The sequence below is a fragment of the Thalassophryne amazonica genome, chromosome 1, assembly GCF_902500255.1.
Source record: "Thalassophryne amazonica chromosome 1, fThaAma1.1, whole genome shotgun sequence".
Taxonomy (NCBI): Eukaryota; Metazoa; Chordata; class Actinopteri; order Batrachoidiformes; family Batrachoididae; genus Thalassophryne; species Thalassophryne amazonica.
Window position 1 is genome coordinate 123,401,903 of NC_047103.1, and position 24,539 is coordinate 123,426,441.

Genomic DNA, 24,539 nt, shown 5'->3' on the forward strand with positions numbered 1-24,539 from the left:
TAGTTGGGTTAATAGGTAAGGTGACTATGTGACATATCTTTGTGGCCATGGTGAGGTTTGAACATCAGACCTCTCACTGGAGACCAATGCAATACCAGATCAGCCAAAAGGGCATTCTCCACTTGTCAAATTTGTAGGAACATCTTTTCAATCTGGACTTCACCTTGTTACATAATTTTTTGCAAAGTTTGCAGAAAAAGGTGAAACAGTGAAATAACAAGAAAAAATGTCCACATCAACAAGAGAATAACTGTTATAAGCAAATGGATAATCTCTGTGTACTCTTTGAAAGAAGTCACCCATTGAGGTGATGGTGTCTATTTTTTTATGTCATGGTTTTGCTATGGCCTGATCTCAGCTGTGCATGTAGTTCCTGCAGGGGGAGTCAGGATGGAAGTCATACTTGCTCAGGCTGGAGGGGTAGTAGGTGGTGGAGTACATATTGCTGGATGGCAGTGAGGAGGTGAAGTGGTTGCATGTCTCATCGTTCACATGCAGATTGTTCTTGTTTAGTGTCTGTATGTTGGAGAAACAAAGAAGGAAAGATGAAAGTAAGGACATTCCATCAACATCAGATGATAGATCACACCATTTGTATTAAGTATACAAAACCAGAAAATGTTATCAAAAACCAGTACAGGTGCTATCACCAACATGGCTCCCCACCTTAAACTCCATGGGGATGTACTTCTCGTTCTTTGGTGTAGCGTTAGCAGGTTTGTTGTAGGTGAGATGGTTGGGTGTGCTGGGATGGATGACTGCCGACTCTGCTGAGGGTCGGTTCAGGTGGTGGCAGTAAGTGTAGGCCAGTGCCGAAAGTAATGCAGTGGCAAAAAAACTGGCTAACCCCACTGCCACTAACTGGAATAAAGTAAAGGCTGGAGACAAGTGAAGAGAAAAGCAAAACTGTAAAGAAGTATCAATAAGAAATGTACAGTACATGTTTCCTGTATGTGGGGTGGGTACTGGACACTGACTACTTATCACAATTCGACTAACTTGATTTGGTTAACTTCTCATACATTCCCGCAGCCTCAGTGTCATAGATTTCAAGAAATGGTTTTCTTATACGTTCTGTGGTCAATGCATTTGCCCATAGAAGTTGAGTGTTTGTACACTTCAATGGGACTGCATGGAACAGGTTTTTTTTCATTGCTTCGAAACTTGACGGTCACTGGATAAATGCCATGATTTTGTCCCGCCCCCGGACACTCAGCATCTCTGGAGGTGAGTGGAGCTGTAGGTGGGCCTGGACGCTGAGCTTCTGCACAATGATTGGAGCATCAGTGTAAAGGCTGAATCCCATTTTGAACGATTTTGTAAGTGAAGTCAAAAGACAAACTGCAATCCATTTCCTGGTATTTGTTTGGTGAAATTACTTGACCATTTCCAGTGTTCAATTCTTACAGTGTAAATAGAACACTCATATTAGTAGTGGAAGTTGGGATTTTCCCTGCATGCACTGGTTAGCATATTTGCTAATAAAGCTACCAGTTAATGCTGTTTCTGACATGTTATGTGGTTTACATTGATTGCTGTTTCTGTTCTTTATTTCTTTTATGCAGTCTTCTGAGTTACCGTTGTAACCTGAAGTATTTCTTTTGCCACACCATGAGTGTGAGTGTTATCACAGCTAATGACATTCCATTAGCATGCCTGCAATGTCAGTGTTTAATGATAAGGGGTGTGGTCTCTGTATTGTGTTGTGGGGCACCAGAACAACCATTCAACTGAGGTTATTTCTCAGTCTGACTTACTGTTATAAAACCCACTCATCTGATACAATAACTTCAACATTTTGTTTTTTTTTTAGTTTAATGTTTCATTTGTTTGTTCAATCAATCATTCATACTGTTGGTTAGGTCAGAGTAAACTAAGCAGCTAACAAGGTGCACACATGATGGTAGACAACGTTAGTATTGTCGACCTGATTTTGTCAAACCCATTTGATAGTCTTCCTTATGAGGAGAAACTTAGACTTAAACAACAGGACAGATCAACACTTTAGGGCCCTGTCCCACTGGCGTTTAGGAGGATTTGCGCATGAAATGAGGAGACAAAAGCTGAGCGTCCGCAACAAAGGTGGGCGGAAATGACAAATGTCCCGGGGTGGATCAGCGAATACATGAGGAAGAAAAGCGGATATAACAGGGAACAGAAGCGAAGGTGACAGCGGAGGCACCCCCATGAGGGGCACAGCGGCCGTGATGCACTCGCTTCATCCGTGCCCACTCTGTCTGCATGTGCGACATACCATTTGCGACCGTAATGTGGCCGTGCTGGGCATGCGTCATATCTGTTTTGCACGCTGTCCCGGTCCGCCGCCAAGCCACGCCAACCCATCGGTTGTGGATATCAGCGGATGACAGGGGATATGCGGCGTGTTGGTTGTGTATGTCCTGCGTATGTCTTAAGTATGTGTTCAGGCAGTGATGCGGATCTCATCCACAGCAGGATTTTTGAGCCGCTCAAAAATCCTGGCTGCGGACATGCATGCCTCTGCAGATGATCACTGACATGTTCGGATGGTGGCCGACTCATACAGGAATGTTACACAGTTATTGCGGTTGCTTGGCGGATGTGGGCCACTTTTGTGCGCATTCCATCCGCAAATCCTCCTAAACGCCAGTGGGACAGGGCCCTAAGATTGATTTTGGGCAAAAAGTTGGGGAAAGTAACAGGTCTTCTCAGCTCTCCTGGTATAACAGTTAGCTGTTATGACAACGCCCCTGGAACAGACGCCTACTTGGTACGACAGGGTCACAGACCATTTTCTTGAAAAGGAACAGAGAGCAGAATTTACAAATAAATATACTGAGAAATTTTATGATGTAAGCCAACAATGCGCTTCTCCTCTTAGAAAGACCAGCAGCCGCCATTGGTGGATTAACTCCATCTATCGACCGCAAGCAACAGAAAGTCAGTACATTGAGAAATGATGGAAACAACCCTTGTTTTCCCACACAAAAAATTACAGCACCCACAGCCAGTATTTACAGTCTTTTTCAAACAATTAATTGTGTTACTCAAATAATATGTTCACATTATGTATTATAACCAAAGGGTATTTCTGATTATATAAATAACAATAAAAATAGCAAATTTCAGACAGACATAAATAGAAATAGAAAACACAAATAGAAAATCCTTGATGACTGTTGCAAAAATGTTTAAAATGTCATTTACTGCACCATTAAGTAAAATTAGTAATACCACACTGTAGAAATATATACTATGCTACATGTAAAGTTTTGCATTGAAAATGCTACTAAGGCTTGGTTCACATGGCAGGATTTAAAAATGATCTGTAGATTTCCAAAACCTGAGAGACCACACATGTGGAGATATATAAAAAAAAAAATCATAGCTCTAACAGGTTTGGTCATCCAGTGTGTGGTGTTCAGCCACATGGTGAAGTCAACACACCACACACCAACAGATTTCACATACGGACATTCCCAGGTCAGACAGGAAATCTCGCAAAATTCTCTCGAGATTAAATGTGACTTCAGAGTAAACAGAGGGACTGTTTGTGGACTATTTAAAACAGAGGGGGGGGGGGGGAACAACACAAAAGATAAAGAAAAGGTGCTCTTTAAAGGAGTGGAGACAGCGCGACCACCGGACTTTCTGGTAAGTCAGAACAGCTGTTTTGATTTTAGATTTCGCTCCGTACGTCCGTCACCTCGCTTTCTGATTGGCTGCATGTCACATTAAGCAGGCTGTGTGCTCGTTTGTGGTTGGAGGACACAACACACGCTGCGATATCAGGCCAAGACAATCCAACATGTCGAATATCCCTGATTTGCGATCGGAGCGCCCCAGATGTCCTTCGGAACAGATCAGGGCACTCTTAACAAACCACACACAACAGGAATATCTGATAAGATTATCTTTAGCGTCATCATGTTTGTCGGGGCGTCCTTAAGATTGTCGGAAGGGGCAGATCGGGTCCAATATTAGCCTAATTATCTTGCCATGTGAACCAGGCTTTAAGTAAAAATACAAAAGTATTTGCATCCATTTTAGTTAAAGTTCCAAAAGCACCAGCTACTGGATGACCAAGCAGTACACCAGAGCCAGGTTTCATAAAACGGTCTAATAGGTCTTTTAGTCTACTAAACTAAGTCGACTAAGGTCAGTTGCCCAACATTAGCTGACTAATCTCCGTTTCACATCAACAGCTAAACTTGTAAATTTACAGTGGAGTCGAGTGGAGAAGGATATTCTTTCACCAGAACAGATCAAATCTTGACTTGCATCTCAGATGTATCTTCTTGGAATTTGTAGCCAAACATTCAGGTCTTCTTTTTAAGAAAATCCTCCTCTATATAGTAGTGTTCAGAATAATAGTAGTGCTATGTGACTAAAAAGATTAATCCAGGTTTTGAGTATATTTCTTATTGTTACATGGGAAACAAGGTACCAGTAGATTCAGTAGATTCTCACAAATCCAACAAGACCAACCATTCATGATATGCACACTCTTAAGGCTATGAAGTTGGGTAGTTAGTAAAAAAAAGTAGTGAACTCTGTGGTGATATGGGACCGTCGTGTGACTATCCGAGAAATTGTGGAAGAGGTGGACATCAGCACTTTTTCAGCACATTCCACTGTGACAGAAGATTTTGCCATGAAAAGAGTTGCAGCAAAATTCATGCTGATGGCTTCAGTACGAAGCTGATGGCGCAGCAAAAGCGCCTCCGTGTTGAAGCCTCACAGGACATCCCGCATCATCACCACAGAGTTCACTTTGGAAATGATCTGGTTATTTCAGCATGTTGATGGCTGACCAGAGCGTGGCGCGCTCTCCACCTTTGTGCAGCCGTCTTTAAACCGGTTGTACTGCTCCTTAATCTGTGTGATGCCCATAGCATCGTCAAACCCGTCTGAATAATCCGAATGGTTTCCACTTGGCTGTCGCTCAGTTTCTGGCAAAATTTGATGCAGTCGCGCTGCTCCAGTCGTTCCGCCATTTCCTTGCAAAGAAAAAACGACGAGAGACCCGTCCTCACACAAAGGCTGCTTACAAGCAAATGATGCAATCAACAGGCATGAAAAAACTCATGCATGCGCATGAAGGTTCAAGGTTTGCTCATGCAAGCACACGTGATTCAAATCCATCAGGTTTTTGAAAAAAAATAAAAAGGTCGGATACTTTTCTAACAGACCTCGTAGTTGTATAACCACAATTTTTCATGATTTCTTCACATCTGCGAGGCATTAATTTTGTTGGGTTGGAACCAAGATTTTGCTTGCTTACTAGTGTGCTTGGGGTCATTGTCTTGTTGAAACACCCATTTCAAGGGCATGTCCTCTTCAGCATAAGGCAACATGACCTCTTCAAGTATTTTGACATATCCAAACTGATCCATGATACCTGGTATGTGATATATAGGCCCAACACCATAGTAGGAGAAACATGCCCATATCATGATGCTTGCACCACCATGCTTCACTGTCTTCACTGTGAACTGTGGCTTGAATTCAGAGTTTGGGGGTCATCTCACAAACTGTCTGCGGCCCTTGGACCCAAAAAGAACAATTTTACTCTCATCAGTCCACAAAAATATTCCTCCATTTCTCTTTAGGCCAGTTGATGTGTTCTTTGGCAAATTGTAACCTCTTCTGCACATGTCTTTTATTTAACAGAGGGACTTTGCGGGGGAAAATAAATTAGCTTCACACAGGCGTCTTCTAACTGTCACAGCACTTACAGGTAACTCCAGACTGTGTTTGATCATCCTGGAGCTGATCAATTGGTGAGCCTTTGCCATTCTGGTTATTCTTCTATCCATTTTGATGGTTGTTTTCCGTTTTCTTCAACGCATCTGTTTTTTTTTTTTTTTTGTCCATTTTAAAGCATTGGAGATCATTGGAGATGAACAGCCTATAATTTTTTTGCACCTGCGTATAAGTTTTCCCCTCTCCAATCAACTTTTTAATCAAACTACGCTGTTCTTCTGAACAATGTCTTGAACATCCTATTTTTCTCAGGCTTTCAAAGAGAAAAGCATGTTCAACAGGTGCTGGCTTCATCCTTAAATAGGGGACACCTGAGTCACACCTGTTTGTTCCACAAAATTGATGAACTCACTGACTGAATGCCACGCTACTATTATTGAGAACACCCCCTTTTCTACTTTTTATTTACTAATAGCCCAATTTCATAGCCTTAAAAGTGTGCATATCATGAATGCTTTGTCTTGTTGGATTTGTGAGAATCTGCTGAATCTACTGGTACCTTGTTTCCCATGTAACAATAAGAAATATACTCAAAACCTGGATTAATCTTTTTAGTGACATAGCACTACTATTATTCTGAACACTACTGTACCACTTCTTCATCATGAAGCTGCATAACTGGTGATACAAAATGCAAAGCTTGCAACTTGCACAATTTCTCTAATAACAGACACATAAGCCTGTAACGTCTTCTGTGTTGTATGGGTGTGTTGGTGGCTTTCCTCACTCTTCTCCTTCTCGCACAGTCACTCAGTTTTTGAGAACTCTCTACTCCATGCAGATTTACCATAGAGTGTCATACTGTTTGTATTTCTTTGTAATTGATGTAAGATGGCTACCAGAGACAAAAGAAGAGAAGAAAAAAGCTCATTTACTTTCACAGCCATACGGTTGTGCAGATGTGTCAGAGGAGTCATGCACAGCAACGCAGTTTTGACTTATTGTTTAAACAAACTAATTCCAAGTGAAAATATCAGCGATATATTTTAGTTTTAAAGTAATGCACTAATTTTGAAGGTTTTAGCATTTCGAAACACACATGCCAAAAGGCATTATGGGAAAATGGAGCTTCCTGTCATCAGTGGTTGGTCGGTTTATAAAAATCAACACACAGGTTCCTGTAACGTGTGTTTGTTTTTACAAATAAATCTGTATTTGTAAATATGTCATTTTTTTCATTTGTAAAAAAAAGGCCATTTGAAAACTGAAAATTCTGTTTAAGTGATTCAGCAGCACATATAGCAAATGTGTGGCAACTGGAATTTACTCTCCCATCCAGTAGATGGCAGTGTTCATGGCAGTGTGCTCTGGTGACTCTTCAAGTCATAAGCATATTCCATTCATCTTTGATAATAAACTGTCATCGTGTTTTCACCACAGCTTCCTACATTTGGGTCCAGATAATTTCTCGGCAAACACGTAACAGGGGTTTCTGGCCACATCATGAACTCAACGGGAGCAGATCTGGTTCACAAGGCCCTCGGCTCCCAGGGGACGCCGTTAGGACATCAGCAGCAACAAATCCAGACCCTCACCAACCAACAACAGATTTTGTCAGTACAGGTATCACAGCTCTGCACGCAACTGTCAGCACTCACTAAACAGTTAGCTCAAATCACCACCGCATCACCTCCATCACCACCACCACCCACACCACTAGTTCTCTCACAGTCTCCGGTAGTCCCTGAACCGGTCATCTGCAACCCAGAACTGTATTCCGAATCCATTAATACATGTGCAGTCTTTTTGTTACAGTGCTCTTTAATTTTTTTCCCAATGCCCATCCACTTATTCCACGGATCAAAGTAAAATCGATTACCTCTTGAGTTTGCTCCGGGGGGAAGTATTAGCCTAGTTGATGGCCCTCTGGGGCCAGCACTCCCCCATTTTAGAGTCATAGTCTGCCTTCATTCAGGTTTTAGCATGGTCTTCAATAATCCGATCAACGGGCAGATGACCCACTGAACACATCCGTCATGTCTGCCCAGTCCTTCACCGACTTCTATAAAACCTCCTCCACATTAAAGCTCAAAAATGTGCTTTTCACCACAAATCCATCTCTTTTCTCAAGTTTATCTTTCAGTTTTTAGGATTTGCCAACTTCTACTGCCATTTCATCCGTAATTTCAGCCAGGTCTCTGCCCCACTCACCAAACTCACCTCCCCTAACACAAAATCCCTGTGGCCCTCTGAAGCAGATCATGCTTTTCAATTACTTTTTTCCATTGCAATCATTCTTATCCAGCCAGACCCCGACCGCCAGTTCATCGTGGATGTCAATGCCTCTGACATCTGGATCGGGGCCATCTTGCCCCAGTGGGCTGAGGTCAATCAACATCTCCACCCATTTGCATTCTTTTCTCAGTGTCTGGTAGTGGCCAAGTGGTTAATGCGCTTGCTTTCAGTGCAGAAGGTTCCGGGATCAAATCCCACCCCTGCCACATTTCTCCATGTAATGTGGAGTTACGTCAGGAAGGGCATCCGGCATAAAACCTGTGCCAATTCAACATGCAGATCCACCTTGGATTTGCTGTGGTGACCCCGAGTGCAAACAAGGGAGCAGCCGAAGGGACTTACCTGACTCCTGCTGAGCGCAATTACGATGTGGGTAACCTGGAACCTGGTGTTAAAAGAGGCACTGGAGGAATGGAGACAGTGGCTGGATGATACTACTGTTCCATTCATTGTTTAGACAGATCACAAGAATTTAGCTTATATCCAGTAAGCCAAGATACTCAATTCTAGACAGGCCAGGTAGTCACTGTTTTTTGGATGATTAAATTTCACTATCACCGCTCCAGATCAAAAAACACCAAAACTGATGCTGTCTCCTGATAGTTCTGCACACTGCACCAACCCTCAACTAGGGATGTGTATTGATAAGTTTTTATTTATATCAATACCATTATTGATTCTGCTTTCCTTTATCGCACCTCCTGTGAATTTTCTGTGTAATACAAGTAGGCTTTATAGGTTTTCGATGTCAGCAACATTTTATTGAGTCTTAAAGTAAATAAATATGAAATTGGTCACTGGATCCTTGATCTCTGGACATGAATAAAAATAAAATCTGTAGTTTTTGTCAAAAGCAGTTCCTTTCAGACATTATTGGCATGAAAGTCTCTCCATACATCTGAGCTTAACTCAGACGGCTGCTGGAGTCTGCAGGTCTGCAGCCATACAGTCTTGGGCTGTTGCAAGTCAGCGCAGGACATCTCATTTTGGGAGTAAAAATACATTTTGATCGATTGCAGTTTATTGTTTGTATTACAACATTTGGGAAGAGGTGTCATTTCATTTACAGGGCGATTCGCTTCGAAGTTATTAATTCCGACCAGACTCTAGACTCTGTAGAGAGCAGCACAGCATTTGGAGCAATGGAATGGAGGATGATTCTTGTTTCTTTCTTGCAACAAGACAGGAGTCGCAGTTAGTGACTTTAATCTGCACGAAAGTGACTCAAAATTGACATACTGTATTTTAATGGCTTTGAGATGATTAAGAGGTGGAGTTGCAGCTTCTGAAGAGGAGCAAAGCAATGAACCAGCGAAGTAGCAGATCAAAGCAGTGCTTCATTGGTTCAAGGTTCAAAGCAGAGCCGCGCTGCAGAAACAGTTGATTACAGACCCACTGCAGGGTCTGCAGTCAGTGTAGAGGAATGATCATTTCCCCGACAAATCCCCTCAAAAACAACGGCTGCTCTGAAGGACTCGTTAAGCAAAAAGGCTATTGATATCAGTGGATCAAATCATTTCTTATCGATACCCAAAAAGAACCGGTTCTCGATACCCAACCCTACCCTCAGCTGATCCAATCCTGCCAGCTAACGTGGTAGTGGAATGCTTAACATGGAGCATTGAAAGGGTCATCCAGGAGACACAACAGCACTGCCCTGATTCTGGAGGAGGGCCTCCCAGTCGACTCTTTGTGCCACCCTCAGTTTGTACACTCATCCAAGATCACCTGCCATCCTAGATTCCACCACACACTGGGCAAACTCAACAGACACTTTTGGTGGTGCACAGTCCAGGCAGATGTTAGGGACTTCATTAAGGCATGTACCATCTGCACCAGGGGCAAACCCTCACACCAGCCTCCAGCTGGTCTCCTCCAGCCTCTGCCCATGCTGGGTCACCCCTGGTCGCACATCTGCCTGGACTTCACAACTGGACTTCCTCCCTCCAATCAACACAATGTCATTCTCACCATCATGGATCGCTTCTCCAAGGAAGCGCACTTTGTGGCCCTGCCAACACTACCATCCGCCCAGGAGACCACCGATCTCCTAGTCCACCATGTGTTCTGGCTGCATGGCATTCCTTTGGACATCATGCCTCCAATTCACCTGTCAAGTTTGGAAGACTTTCTGTGCGCCACTTGATGCCTCGGTCAGCCTCTCGTCCAGCTTCCACCTACAGACCAACGGCCAGGCGGAACGGGCCAACTGAGAACCAGAATCCACCCACCGGTGTGTGATGTCCTCCCACCTGGCCACGTTGAGTGCCCAGTTGCTGTGGGTGGAGTACGCCCACAAAACCAAGGTGAGCTCTGCCACCAGACTGTCGCCCTTTGAGTGCTCCCTGGAGTACCAACCACAGCTTGTGATTAATTTCAGTAGCACAGATTTGGTTTGGATGCAGCTACAGTGAAGCATTACATGCAGTAAGATGCTTTTCTGTGCATCACGTGAGTGGTAAAAAGTGGGACGATCGAGGAGTTACTTACTTCCACAAGTCTGGTCCTCCTGTCCAGGTAAAATGACTGCGGAATCACATATACAGACAAAGGGAGAGGCAGACAGAGAAATATAATTATTACACTTCCAAAAGATCAAACAACATTGAAGCCATCAGAGGACTGACCCAGAGAGCACACAGGGTACTGCCAGGATGTACCCTTGGTGCTCTACATACTACAATATAAATGTGCAAGTTTATGTAGATATGTCTGTAATGGTGTTTATGACTATTCGTGACTTTATCCTATGACTTCTGTGTGATGCCATTGATAATCGCAATCAGTCACAAATATTTTGCTGATCAGTATATACTTTAGTTGTTGTTCTAAGAAGGTATGAAATCTTTGACTTGACTACACCATGTTTTTGACGTCTCACTGATAAGGTTTGCTTCTTTTTTCAGTCTAATGGTTACTTTTATCACTTGCAGTGAAGCAAGCAATCAACTGTAGACCTTTTATCTGCTTAAATGTAAATGAAATATGGATGGAACAACATATCACACCTGACTGTATCAAAGAGAAGTCTGTTAGAGTGTCTACTTCATTCAGTTATTTTATAAATAATACTTATAATTTAGATTTATTTCAGGTTTTCTTCAATGTGTCATGTTTTCAGTGGGTCAGTGGTTTATATACACCAAAGTGTCTCCCACTTCGAACAGCAGAGAAGAGTCCAGAAGATTCCAGAAACTGATGATATTACTTGTAAAAGCTGCTGGATGACTGTTTGGTGTAAGTTTGTATTTAAAAGTCTACCTGTAAAACCAGTGCCTTCTTGGGGGGAACCTAAAGAATTAAACCACAGCCTTGGCAACATAATTTTGGATATCAGGTTCTCTTTAGGATCCAGCCACAAAGGTTTCATGGTACCATGAACAGTCTATTATGTAGATATATAAAAAGCTTGGAACCTTAAGACTTTACATCACTGACGCCATGATTACATCCACAACTTAAAAAAACAAACCAGCATTCTAAAGTTCCACCCGAACCTCATGATCACAAAAAAGGAATTGATGGAGTTGACGGCATCAGAACTGTGACAACCACATTTAACCACAACCTGAACCACCACTGCTTGAATGATGGTCAACCAAAGCGAAAGTCATTTCTCTAACCTCTACACCAGGGGTGGCCAAGTTCGGTCCTCGAGAGCCACCTTCCTGACACTCTTAGTTGTCTCCCTGCTCCAACACACAGGTGTGTTGGAGCAGGGAGACAACTAAGAGTGTGTTGGAGCAGGGAGACAACTAAGAGTGTCAGGAAGGTGGCTCTCGAGGACCGAACTTGGCCACCCCTGGTCTACACAAAAATCTTTACAAAGTTTGAAGGTGATTACCAGGACAACCTTTTTTTTAATGTAGATGTTACAGTATGTGTATACACTGGAGAGAAAAGATGGATTTACCTGACACCTCATGGGGCTGGCATGGCCTGGACTGGGTGATGTTACCCTGGCACAGCCTGGCCTCCTCATCTGCAGCACAGTGCCGAATGCGATGCTGTAGTCGCTGATCATCGCAATCTCCCCACTCTGTCCACTCAGCCCAACCTGGTGACGAGTGCAGAGCCGAGACAAATAAAGAAAATGTAGCTGATATGATATGAGAGTGAGATATGAGTCATCAGTGTTCTCTCTTCTGAGCCTTTAACACTGAAGGAACATTTTTGGGGAAAGTGTTTTGTTTTCCACCCAGGAAAATGTTTTTCATATGGGTTACCAATAGAAAACCCGATTTTACTAAAAAATGTTTTTTGCTCTTCATTATCATAAAATTAAGCAATAATTAATTTCAATTAAGCCCTTATGAAGGCTGCCATTATTCCTCAAGTAAAAGCTTTGCTCTCACAATCTCGCACGTGAATGTGATGTAGTCCAACTGTGATTTATTGTTTGTGTAACAAAGGACTAAAACCTGACTTGCACATGGGTGAGTCTTGGGAACTGGAGCTGTCTCACTCACTACAGTGCTCACCACTTTATTCCAGCAAGTTATCAGATAATTGGAGTAATTAATGCAAATGTCAGGCATGAGACGCCAGGTGTCAGATGCATTGTCTGACACCAGTAACAAATATAATTCTGTAATTGGTGGCATTTCTTACCTCCGGAACTGGAATGAAATGAGAGGCAAGTTTTTTCCTTTCTTAGTTTAAAATTTTATTTTATTTTATTATTTTTTTATTTTTAGGTGAGCGCTCACTTGCCAACGTTAGGCAGAAGTCACCATGGCGCCTCTTTTCTTCTGTCAGCCACTTCATTTTGATTAATATTTTGCTTGTGAACATTCCTGGATGAAACTTTCGTCCGTAGCTTTCCACCTGGAATTTAAGTAGTGAGAAGGAAAATCTTTCTGTTGAATGCTGCCATCCAGTGGAAGTATTGCTGTATGCATTAATCAACTAACAATAAATTGATGCAGTTGTCTTGCTTAATGTATTTACTGATTGGGCCACCTTAATCATTATCAGAAAAATTGCCCCTCCTGAGAAATTTTTCAGGAGCCGCCACTGCCACAAAGTTCTGTATATCTGTGGGCGTGGTCACTTTGAGTGACAGTGACTGAGCCCACCTTCTCCATCTCTCGTACCGTCTGACCGTAACTCATAGTCTGTTGAATGTGGCTGCTAGCGCTAGCGGCTGTGGAGGGCTGTGTCTCTTTGTGTGGAATGTGTTATTACAAACACCTGGAATAATAAGGCTTTTGCCACACAAGGTGAAATGTCCTAATGGCTCATCTAAGACATTTCTGCTGTAATATTCGCACTGTGGTATTCTTGTGAGATTTAATGTTGCACGCTAACGTGTTAGTGCGTCAGTCCGTGAGGTCCACTTAATGCATGATTTCTTACAAAATAAGCAGCTCATAACTTTTAATGTCCACACCAAAGCAAATCATAAGGAGAACTACTGCGCAGTCCCCCAAAATATGACTTAATGATCACCCGATGCTGATATCAAACGCTATCAGGTGTAGCCACAAAAGGTGTTCACTAGAACTGTGATGACTGATGGAGTCCTCTTTGTAACCACAAGTCAGTTGTTTACAGTATGTTTGACTTGAAAGTTATCCCAAATTCCTTTGTTAATCATGAGGTAATTCAGGCTCCATTATGGTAGTATCCTGATAATAACATTTCACTGACTTGAAATCATGATAACACAAACTGATTGATTTGCCACTAATATTGTACTGTACATGATGTAATACCGTCACAGATGTGTATGTTGCAGAGGGCCTCCTCAGTGTGCAGTCCTATACAGATGTCTCCCCCATTGGAAGGGGGTGGACTATTGCACATTCGAGTCCGCTGGTAGTGTCCACTCCCACAACTAGCTGAGCACTGGGACCATGAAGACCAGCAGGACCAGGATCCACTGACTGGAACAGACACAACAGTAGATTAGAAAAATATTGCTGTACTGTAATTAGCTCAAAACCATCAGTCAGCAGATACATTATTCAGCTTTTCTGGCTTGGCTGACTACCAGATCACAGATGTGATAGCATGTGCTGTTGCATCGACCATAGTATGAAACTGCCTTCTACCCTGAATAACAACCACCCTTGCAAACAACTGTCCATCCCCACGTCTCGAATGTAACCAGCTATCTGCTACAGACAGCTGAAACATGAGTGTCCTCTTAGTCTTCTCCAGCCACTGGGATCCTTAAAACTGAGGCACCTGTGCACTGGATCATGCCCACAAACACACACCACATGGTGAAAATGTCATAGCTAACTTTCCATAGTTATGTGAGTGGTACACCTCATCTAAGTCTCCCTATGGATTTGGCAGAGAGTCATTTCAGTATTACCCAAGGACCCTTCAAAGAGACCAAGTACCACTGACATCCATTCATCACCTTAGGTCACTGATTAGCATCCAAGTCTCACAAACATACTGTAAGATATGAAGCATCAGGACCACACTGACTACTCTTTGTTCTCTTGCAAAGGTATTTACATCCTAAAATAATTCTCTCCAGGGACCTCATGACTCCATAAGATCTCCAGAGGTGTCTCTCAACCCTAAAGGCCAAAGACTCAGAGACATCAACATCTCTGGGTCCTTGGTCCTATTTTTTTTTTTTTTTTTTTTTTTTATGAAAATAATGTTGGCCCATGGAAAAAATGGAGAGTGTATTCAAGATATCGTTGTTTTGTACCTTGGATTAGAAACAATAGCATTTATACCTGAAATAGCATTTCCTCTGACAGCAACAGTAACAAAAGGTGCTCCAATTTTCATGTAACCTGGGCAGGGATGAAGGTTGCAGTCCTGATACTCCACCGGTGATCCGACACAGGCACTGGGATTGGTCCTGCCCTCGTGTGTGAAGCAGCCACGCTTTCGTGTTCTTAATCCTCTCAAACACTGCTGGGAACAGCTGGACCACATTTCCCAAGGTCCCCAGCGTGCACCTTGGGACTGGGTTTGTCCACTTGCCTTCACCAAGTTTTCAACAAGAGCTGGACAACACAGAAAACACATTCAGTTTCAATTCCATTTTCAGTTATTTTCATTTATATAACGCCAAATCACAACTAAGCTTCCTCAAGGTGCTCCACACAAGTAAGGTCTAACCGTACCAACCCCCAGAGCAAGCACACAGGTAATAGTGGTAATGAAAAACTCTCTCTGATGATTTGAGGAAGAAACCACATTCAAAAAGGATTAGACCTGAATAGAGGTGGATCAACGCAGACATGAGCTCTGAGGAGGACAGCGTGCATGCACATGTTTTGCTTTTGAATGATCATCGACTTCCACCCTATGACTGCTAACTCAGCCACATGGGGTGTGCAGCCAGTACATTCTGAGTGCCAGTCCCAAGCCCGGATAAATGAGGAGTGTTGCGTCAGGAAGGGCATCCGGCGTAAAACAAGCCAACTGAACTATGCAGACTAAGAATCAAATTTCCATACTGGATCGGTCGAGGCCCAGGTTAACAACATCGCCAGCGGTGCTGTTGCCCAACAGGGTGCCGGTGGAAATTGGGCTACTGCTGGGCGAAGACGATGAAGAAGAGGAGGAGAATGTTTCCACAAACAGTGGGAGAAGAAGAAAACTAGAAAGGTGGAAATGAGAGTGGGGACTTTGAATGTTGGAAGTATGACTGGTAAAGGGAGAGAGCTGGCTGATATGATGGAGAGGAGAAAGGTAGACATATTGTGCGTGCAAGAGACCAAGTGGAAGAGAAGTAAGAGCAGGAGCATCAGCGGTGGGGACAAGTTGTTGTACCATGGTGAGGACAGGAAGAGGAAATGGTGTTGGGGTCATTTTAAAGGAAGAGCATGTTAAAAGTGTGTTGGAGGTTAAACGAGTGTCTGACAGGGTGATGAGTGTGAAGTTGGAAATTGAAGGGGAGATGATGAATATCATCAGTGCATATGCCCCACAGGTAGGTTGTGAGATGAAGGAGAAAGAAGATTTCTGGAGTGTGTTAGATGAGGTGGTGGAGAGTGTGCCCAAGCATGAAAGAGTGGTGATAGGAGCGGACTTCAATGGGCATATTGGTGAAGGGAACAGAGGTGATGAGGAAGTAATGGGTAGATATGGTATCAAGGATAGGAATGGGGAAGGACAGATGGTAGTTCATTTTGCAAAAAGGATGGAAATGGCTGTGATGAATACCTACTTTAAGAAAAAGTGGGGGCACGTGGTAACATATAAGAGTGGAGGAAGGTGCATACAGGTGGACTACATTCTTTATAGGAGATGCAAGCTAAAAGAAATCAGAGGCTGTAAGGTGGTGGCAAGAGAGAGTGTTGTTAGACAGCATAGGATGGTTGTTTGTAGGATGACTTTAGAGGTAAAGAAGAAGAAGAGAGTGAGAGCTCAACAAAGGATCAGATGGTGGAAGCTGAAAGAGGAAAACTGTTATGTGAAATTTAGCAAGCAGGTGAGAGAAGCACTGGTTGGAGGGGAAGCAGTTTTGGGCAACTGGAAAAGTACTGCAGATGTGGTGAGGGAGACAGCTAGGACAGTACTGGGTATGACATCTGGACAGTGGAAGGAAGACAAGGAGACTTGGTGGTGGAATGAAGAGGTCCAGGAAAGCATAAGGAGAAAGAGGTTGGCGAAAAAATTTTGGGATAGTCGGAGACATGAAGAAAGTAGACAGGAGTACAAGGAGATGCGGCGTAAGGCAAAAAGAGAAGTGGCAAAAGCGAAGGAAAAGGCATATTGTGAGCTGTACAAGAAGTTGAATAGTAAGGAAGGATAAAAGGACTTGTACCGATTGGCCAGACAAAGGGACAGAGCTGGAAAGGATGTGCAGCAGGTTAGGGTGGTAAAAGATGCACATGGTAATGTGCTGACAAGTGAGGATTGTGTGCTGAGAAGGTGGAGGGAATATTTTGAAGAGCTGATGAATGAAGAAAATGAGCGAAACACACCCCCATACCATCACAGATGCTGGCTTTTGAACTTTGAAATTTGAAATGTGGACTCATCAGGCCACAGCACACTTTTCCACTTTGCATCTGTCCATTTCAAATGAGTCTGGGCCCAGAGAAGGCGGCAGCCTTTCTGGATGTTGTTGATGTATGGCTTTCGCTTTGCATGGTAGAGTTTTAATTTGCACCTGTAGATGTAGCGACGAACTGTGTTAACTGACAATGGTTTTCTGCAGTGTTCCTGAGCCCACGCAGTAAGATCCTTTACACAATGATGTGAGTTTTTAATGCAGTGCTGTCTGAGGGATCGAAGGTCATGGGCATTCAATGTTAGTTCTCGTCCTTTCCACTTACGTGTAGAAAGTGCTCCAGATTCTCTGAATCTTCTGATTATATTATGGACTGTAGATGATGGAATCCCTAAATTCCTTGCAATTGAACGCTGAGAAATATTGCTTTTAAACTGTTGGACTATTTTTTCATGCAGTTGTTCACAAAGTGGTGATCCTCACCCCATCTTTGCTTGTGAACAGCTGAGACTTTGGGGATGCTCCTTTTTTGTATCCAATCATAGCACTCACCTGTTTCCAATTAACCTGTTTACCTATGGAATGTCCCAAACAGGTGTTCTTTGAGCATTCATCAGCTTTCCCAGTCTTTTGTTCCCCCTGTCCCAGCTTTTTTGAAATGTGTTGCAGGCATCCATTTCAGAATGAGCAAATATTTGCACAAAAACAAAAAAGTCTCAGTTTGAACATTAAATATCTTGTCTTTATGGTGTATTCAAATGAATATACTCGAATATACTTTGCAAATTATTGTATTCTGTTTTTATTTATATTTTACACAATGTCCCAACTTCATTGGAATTGGGGTTGTAATTTCATGGCGAAGGATTGACATTCGGCACACTGCCACACAGACGCCATTACTCGTAGCTTCATGGCAATCATTATGTACATTCACCAACTTGTTGTGCATGTTTTATAAATGGAATGAAGTTGATGGGGTTAACTATGTGACATCAGTACCTGTTAAGGTAGTAATAGGACATTTCCTGTTACCACCGGGGGGCGCTATAATGTAGGTAGGAACTTAATATATGCAGATGTTCATGGCGGAGTCCTCATCATGTCCAGCAGGTTTGAAGGATGTACAATGAAGTATGTGGACGTGACACAACCGTTCAAAATGAAACGGCGTGCGCCGAAACACTCGCCAAAGTTTGACGAATCCTAGCAGCCACGCCTTTTGAGGAATTCCTTTGATAACTTTTGATCAGCATGGTGTCATGATGATGTGTACCAAATTTGAAGACGATTGGATGAAATCCCTAAGACGAGTTCATTCAAATGTAAGTAATGGAAATGGCCAAAACTACCTCAAAATCGAAACTTAAAATCAAAATGGCCAATTTCGTGAGGCTATGACAAAAAAAAAAAAAAAAAAACAATGGGGAGGGTTTTTTGAAAATTTGTAGAAGCACCATTTTGCCATTTTGCTGCAAGCATGTGCTCAACCCCCAAAATATCACATTTCGGATCCGAGTTGCAAAGTTTGGTGAGTTTTTGAACATGAGAAAAGGCCAAAATTGGGGCTCGAAAAGTGTAAAGAATAAGAATAAAAATAAACAGCGCAATTACAATAGGGTCCTCGTAGGACTTTATCCTACTCGAGCCCTAAATATGCAAGTCAGCAATCCTCATTTAAGTCCTGAGTGTACTTACACGTGCGGTGATAACAATGTCACTCCAGGTCCAGTCAATTGCTATGTACAAGTGCCCAAAAACAGTAATTTTCTCCTTGTACCACATTAATTGAGTGCCAGAAAGTTGCCTGGTATGTTCCCTTACTCCACTATCAGGTTCAGACATGATGAGTTTATCTCTAACCTTGTCCCACACTTTGCAGTATGTACATTGTTTCTAGTGTAAATAATCCTGGAAGCCCTGAGCATGATGTCAGCATGGCAAAAAGGAGTGGCTGGGAAGTGGCCAGGTCACATGACTGCAAAGCCTCTATAGCCTCCAGACATCTGTGCACTCATATTGTTGTGTGGCATTGTAATACATAGTGTCAGTACTGTGGATATTTTTTGAAATGTTTGCTAATACATGACAAGGGACGCAACTGTAAGTAAATTTTTGGCTTTCAGACCATCTTATTTTTGCCAAAAGTTAACTTCTTAAATGAATAAACAGTCGAGACTTCGCTAAACATATGAACCTTTGTTGCCATCTAGCGGGCAATGAGAGCATTTCAGGGCTTTGGTTACATTTTCTACTTAAAACCTAAAATTCAGTGACACAAAGGCATTTATAAATGTCAGAAATGCATGATTTTTTGACAGGAAGAGCTTTGACCTCCCAGTATTAATGTATACCAATTTTGATTTTGAGAGTTTTTCAGTTGAATTTTAGGACGTGGAAGGTCTTGCTCTACGCATGGATGGAAGGGACACCAATTTCAAGCTTTAATATTGCTTTGAACACTCTCTTCTCTCAGTTGCTGGTGTTCAGCTGAATATCACTACGAAGGACTTCTAGAGTTTAAAAAAAATCTCAATCAGTAGCTTCTACAGCAATAATATTTGATGTCATGTGGTGCATCTGTTACAGTGGGGTAAAAAAGTATTTAGTCAGTCCGTGATTGTACAAGTTCTCCTACTTATAAAGATGACAGAGGTCTGTAATTTTCAATATAGGTAAACTTCAACTGTGAGAGACAAAATGAGAAAAAAAAAATCCAGGAAATCACAGGGTAGGATATTTAAAGAATTTATTTGTAAATTATGGTGGAAAATAAGTATTTGGTCAATAACAAAAGTTCAGCTCAATGCTTTGTAACATAATCTTTGTTGGAAATGACAGAGGTCAAACATTTCCTGTAAGTCTTCACCAGGTTTGCACACACTGTAGCTGGTATTTTGGCCCATTCCTCCATGCAGATCTCTAGAGCAGTGATGTTTTGGGGTTGTCGCTGGGCAACACGGACTTTCAACTCCCTCAACAAATTGTCTATGGGGTTGAGGTCTGGAGACTGGCTTGGCCACTCCAGGATCTTGAAATGCTTTTTACGGAGCCACTCCTTCGTTGCCCTAGCGGTGTGTTTGGGATCACTGTCATGCTGTAAGACCCAGCCACGTTGCATCTTCAGTGCTGTCACTGATGGAAGGAGGTTTTGGCTTAAAATCTCACGATACATGGCCCTGTTCATTCCTCCCTTAACACAGATCAGTCGTCCTGTCCCCTTTGCAGAAAAACAGCCCCAAAGCATGATGTTTCCACCCCCATGCTTCACAGTAGTTGTGGTGTCCTTGGAATGCAACTCAGCATTCTTCTTTCTCCAAAGACAATGAGTTGAGTTTTTACTAAAAAGTTCTATTTTGGTTTCATCTGACCACATGATATTCTCAGAATCCTCTTTTGGATCATCCATATGCTCTCTGGCATACTTTAGATGGGCATGGACACATACTGGCTTAAGCAGGGGAACATGCCTGGCACTGCAGCATTTGAGTCCCTCTGTGTGTAGTGTGTAGCCTTTGTTACTTCGGTCCCAGCTCTCTGCAGGTCATTCATCAGGTCCCTCTGTGTAGTTCTGGGATTTTTGTTCACCGTTCTCATGATCATTTTGATCCCATGGGATGCCATCTTATGTGGAACCCCAGATCGAGGGAGATTATCAATGGTCTTGTATGTCTTCCATTTTCTTACAATTGCTCCCACAGTTGATTTATTCACACCAACCTGCTTGACTATTGTAGATTCACTCTTCCCAGCCTGGTGCAAGTCTACAATTTTCTTCCTGCTGTCCTTCAACAGCTCTTTGGTCTTGGGCATGATTCAGTTTGGAGTCTGACTGTTTGAGGCTGTGGATAGGTGTCTTTTATACAGATAACGAGTTCCAACAGATACCATTAATACAGGTAACAGGTGGAGGACAGAAGAGCTTCTTAAAGAAGAAGTTACAGGTCTGTGAGAGCCAGAAATCTTGCTTGTTTGTGGGTGACCAAATACTTATTTTCCACCATAATTTACAAATAAATTCTTTAAAAATCCTACAATGTGATTTCCTGGATTTTTTTTTCTCATTTTGTCTCTCATAGTTGAAGTGTACCTATGATGAAAATTACAGACCTCTCTCATCTTTCTAAGTAGGAGAACTTGCACAATCAGGGACTGACTAAATACTTTTTTGCCCCACTGTATTTCTTCCCACCAGTTCTCATTGTGAGTACTCACAGTCAGTGTGACAGGTTCCAGACCCATCATTGGGGCAGAACCGGGTTTCCAGCTTCTTCTTGCTCAGCTGGAGCTGCTGTGGGTCAGGTAGCAGCGCCCGGCATGTATAACGGAGTCGCTGTTCTTGTCGTGACCCATCTTGACTGACATTGACTGGCATCCAAGGTGTCCAGGGGGTGTTACGGCGTACCTCAGGGCACGCCTCTAAATTACAGACCTCATACTCCTGAAAGGTAAGATAAAGAAAATCTTAATACACATGATGCTGTTGTGGCAATCTATGGCAGAGTGGCATCACAAGTTCATTTGGGTCATCTACAAGTCCACTGTTTTTTATTTAATATGAACACAAAGCAGGTTGCAGGGTGCAAAGAGGTTATGTTAAAGCTCGGAATTAATCACAGGCATGCTTCGGGTATAACCAGTGGTGGGCACAGATAACCAAGAATTTAGCTTTGATAACCGGTAATCAGTTAACTGAAAAGTTATCTTTTTTAACGCTAAACCGATAAACTGCCTAAAAACTTATCGGAAGCTACAGATAACCGATAACTTTCAAATTTGCCTGAAATATGCTCTCAGCTACTAAGAAGCTGGTTTTGAATTTAAACACCGCCAAAGCTTCTAACAGAACCAACGGTGATCACAAATCCAAACAGTCAATAAGCCAGTGCTTCTGTCTTTGTGCGCTCTGCCCCCTGCTGTAGGAAAGCAACATTTACAGGATACAGTGGCCCAGCGATGAGGCAGAGGTCTTGAAATGGAAAGCAGGTTTGAGTTATGGTTTTGCTTTATAAATAAAATTATTCCGGATAGAATAACTACATTAATGTAAACTCTTAAAATGTACAAAGTGATATATAACACATATCTGTTAATTTTAAAATAATGCACTAATTCTGAAGGTTTGAACATTAACACACAGAAGCCCAAAAGGATTATGGCTATACTAAGCCTCCGCTCATACTGATTGGTTGATTCATTCATTCTATGTAAAAACCAACACAAATGAATCAATGTAACATGTGTTGGTGTTTACAAATAAATGTGCTTTTGTAAAATATACCATTTTTTTCATTTGTATAAAAGATCCCACTAGACAGCACCTAAGCGCATGCATGATGACATCATAACTCTATCCAGTTAGGGAGACAAGGTTTCTTTCAATAACAAGAACTGTCAAAAAAACTTTCTCGCGTGTGGTTGGAATTGTGTGGTGATAGGAATTGCCATTTGAATGCTTGAATAACGATGTCAGTCGCACAAAAAAATCAAATAATAGTGAAAACATGTTCGGTGCGGTGTCATCAATCAGTCACTCCAATGAGGCGTCATAACATCCGATCGGTTAGCGGCTCGGTGCGGTGTTATAACAGATCAATCAGTCACTCCGTACGGTATCATAACATCAAGCCTGGTTCACATGGCAATCTTAAGGACGCCCCGACAATTGTGATGATACTAAATATAATCTTATCAGATATTCCTGCCATGTGTGGTGTGTTAAGAAGGACGCGAGGAGCTAAATGTGACATGCAGCTAATCAGAAAGCAAGGTGTTTGACCTGGGAATGTTCGTGTGTGAAATCTGTTTGTGTGTGTTGTTTTTACCATGTGGCTGACACTCTACACTGTACAACTAAACCTGTCAGATCTATGATTTTTTTTTTTTAAATCTCCACGTGTGGTCTCTCTGGTTTTGGAAACCTACAGATAATTTTAAAATCCTGCAGTCGACAACACTGTGATATAACCGGTCGCCAGTAGATGGCAGTGTTCTATGCATTCTGACGCTGGTTATATCACACGGCCTGAGTCACAATTTAACAGACTTTTCGGCTTTTGGAGGAAGCAACCTGAGCTTCTTCTGGCATTTTTACATAAAACAAACACAATAACAACGTCTATAAACCCAGAGAATATATTCATGAGAGTTTTAGGCACAATATACAAAGAGTTTAATGCTGTTGTCCGTGTGGAGCCTGATCAGAGCATCTCAAATGCATTTCTCCTGTTGTGAACTTTTAGCCAGAATGCACTGCACACACACCATGTCCACACTAAAACCTTTACAATTAGTCCAATACTTTAAAACTAAACCATATATCTGATATTTTCACTTCATAAAACTTCAGACGTGACATTAATTTAAATAACTTGTCCAAAATTAGTTTGATTAAAATTTTAACCATAAGTTAGAACTGTTTGCCTCTGGATAACTTGGGTGCTATTGCCAGCATGTTGTAATATAGGGTCAGAAGAAATTAGATTTTTTCTTTTCTATGGCCAGTTTTCCTTTGCCTGCAGAGGATAGAGCAGTTTCTTCTAGAATCAGCTCTTTTCTGTTTGTAGAGGATAGAACTGTGCATCTACTACAAAAAGCTACGTCTACAAAAATGTTAGCGGTTTATCAGACCAAAACTTATCGGAAGATAATTGATCTGATGGTGGTTTTCAAAGTTATCTGAAAAGCTAATCCGATAATGAAAACATTATCTTCAATAATTAGCGGATTAGCGGAACTGTGCCCACCACTGGGTATAACATGAAAAAATAACAGTCAGAGTGTCACCTGTCATCCAATTTAAGAGTTGGAGTGTTCCAGGCACCCAGCACACTGCTTTTGAGAAAGAAGAAAAAAGTAACAGATTTTCTGTCAACTTAATGGTTCTATGCCATCCTGCCAGCGTCTCAGTAGACAGTGGCCACCAAAGTTCCCTGGGGTGAAACTTTGAAGCAGCAAGGTGACGTTTTTGTTTAGTTTTGTTTGTTGAATTTTAGCTTTAATTTCAACGCACTATATTGTGTATAAAAGCATGGTGTAACTGCATCATACTGCTGGCATACGACAACAACACACTATCACTGGTGTTCTCAAGAATGTGTGATGTTTTGACTCACTGGTTCCAATGTTGGGGAAATATTTGTTTCTCACAATGCAAAAAATGAAGAACTATGCCATAGGTTTTCTGGGTTAGGCTCAAACATCTTAGTTGCCACTCATAAGTATCATGTTGTTTACCTTGTTCAGCTTCAATGACTGTATCAGACAGAATGTCACCGTTTAATACACTTCACTTGCTTCGGTGCATGTATCACCTAAATCTAAAGCCGGCAGACCTAGCGCACCACTCTGACACACATTATTGTCAATGGCAAGTCCTGTAGAGAAGCAGGTCTTGTGAGTTCTGTCTGTCTGCAAGGAAATACATGCAGCAAGTGTATTTGCAAATTTATATAATCTCAACATCAAATTTAACAAATTATATGAAGTCAATAGCTTGAGTGTTCACAGCTGTTAGACTGAGAAGAAGCATTTTTGCTGCATTTCTGTAAGCAGGGTTTTTGTTTTTTAAGCATTTCAGACAGTGAAAGAAAAGTTTTGCACAATTCAGATTCACTCATTC

The 24,539-nt window shown here is 42.1% G+C and overlaps 1 protein-coding gene across 1 annotated transcript in view; it reads right to left on the reverse strand.

The window, feature by feature from the left end:
• Positions 1–328: 328 nt before the first annotated feature.
• Positions 329–24,539, reverse strand: part of LOC117513790 (semaphorin-5B-like) — a 145,128-nt gene continuing 120,917 nt past the window's right edge. The window contains 7 exon segments of the mRNA XM_034174021.1: positions 329–516; positions 667–878; positions 10,471–10,506; positions 11,894–12,037; positions 13,698–13,868; positions 14,745–14,960; positions 21,134–21,359. Of these exon segments, the coding sequence (XP_034029912.1) occupies positions 355–516; positions 667–878; positions 10,471–10,506; positions 11,894–12,037; positions 13,698–13,868; positions 14,745–14,960; positions 21,134–21,359 (1,167 nt within the window). The 3' untranslated portion in view covers positions 329–354.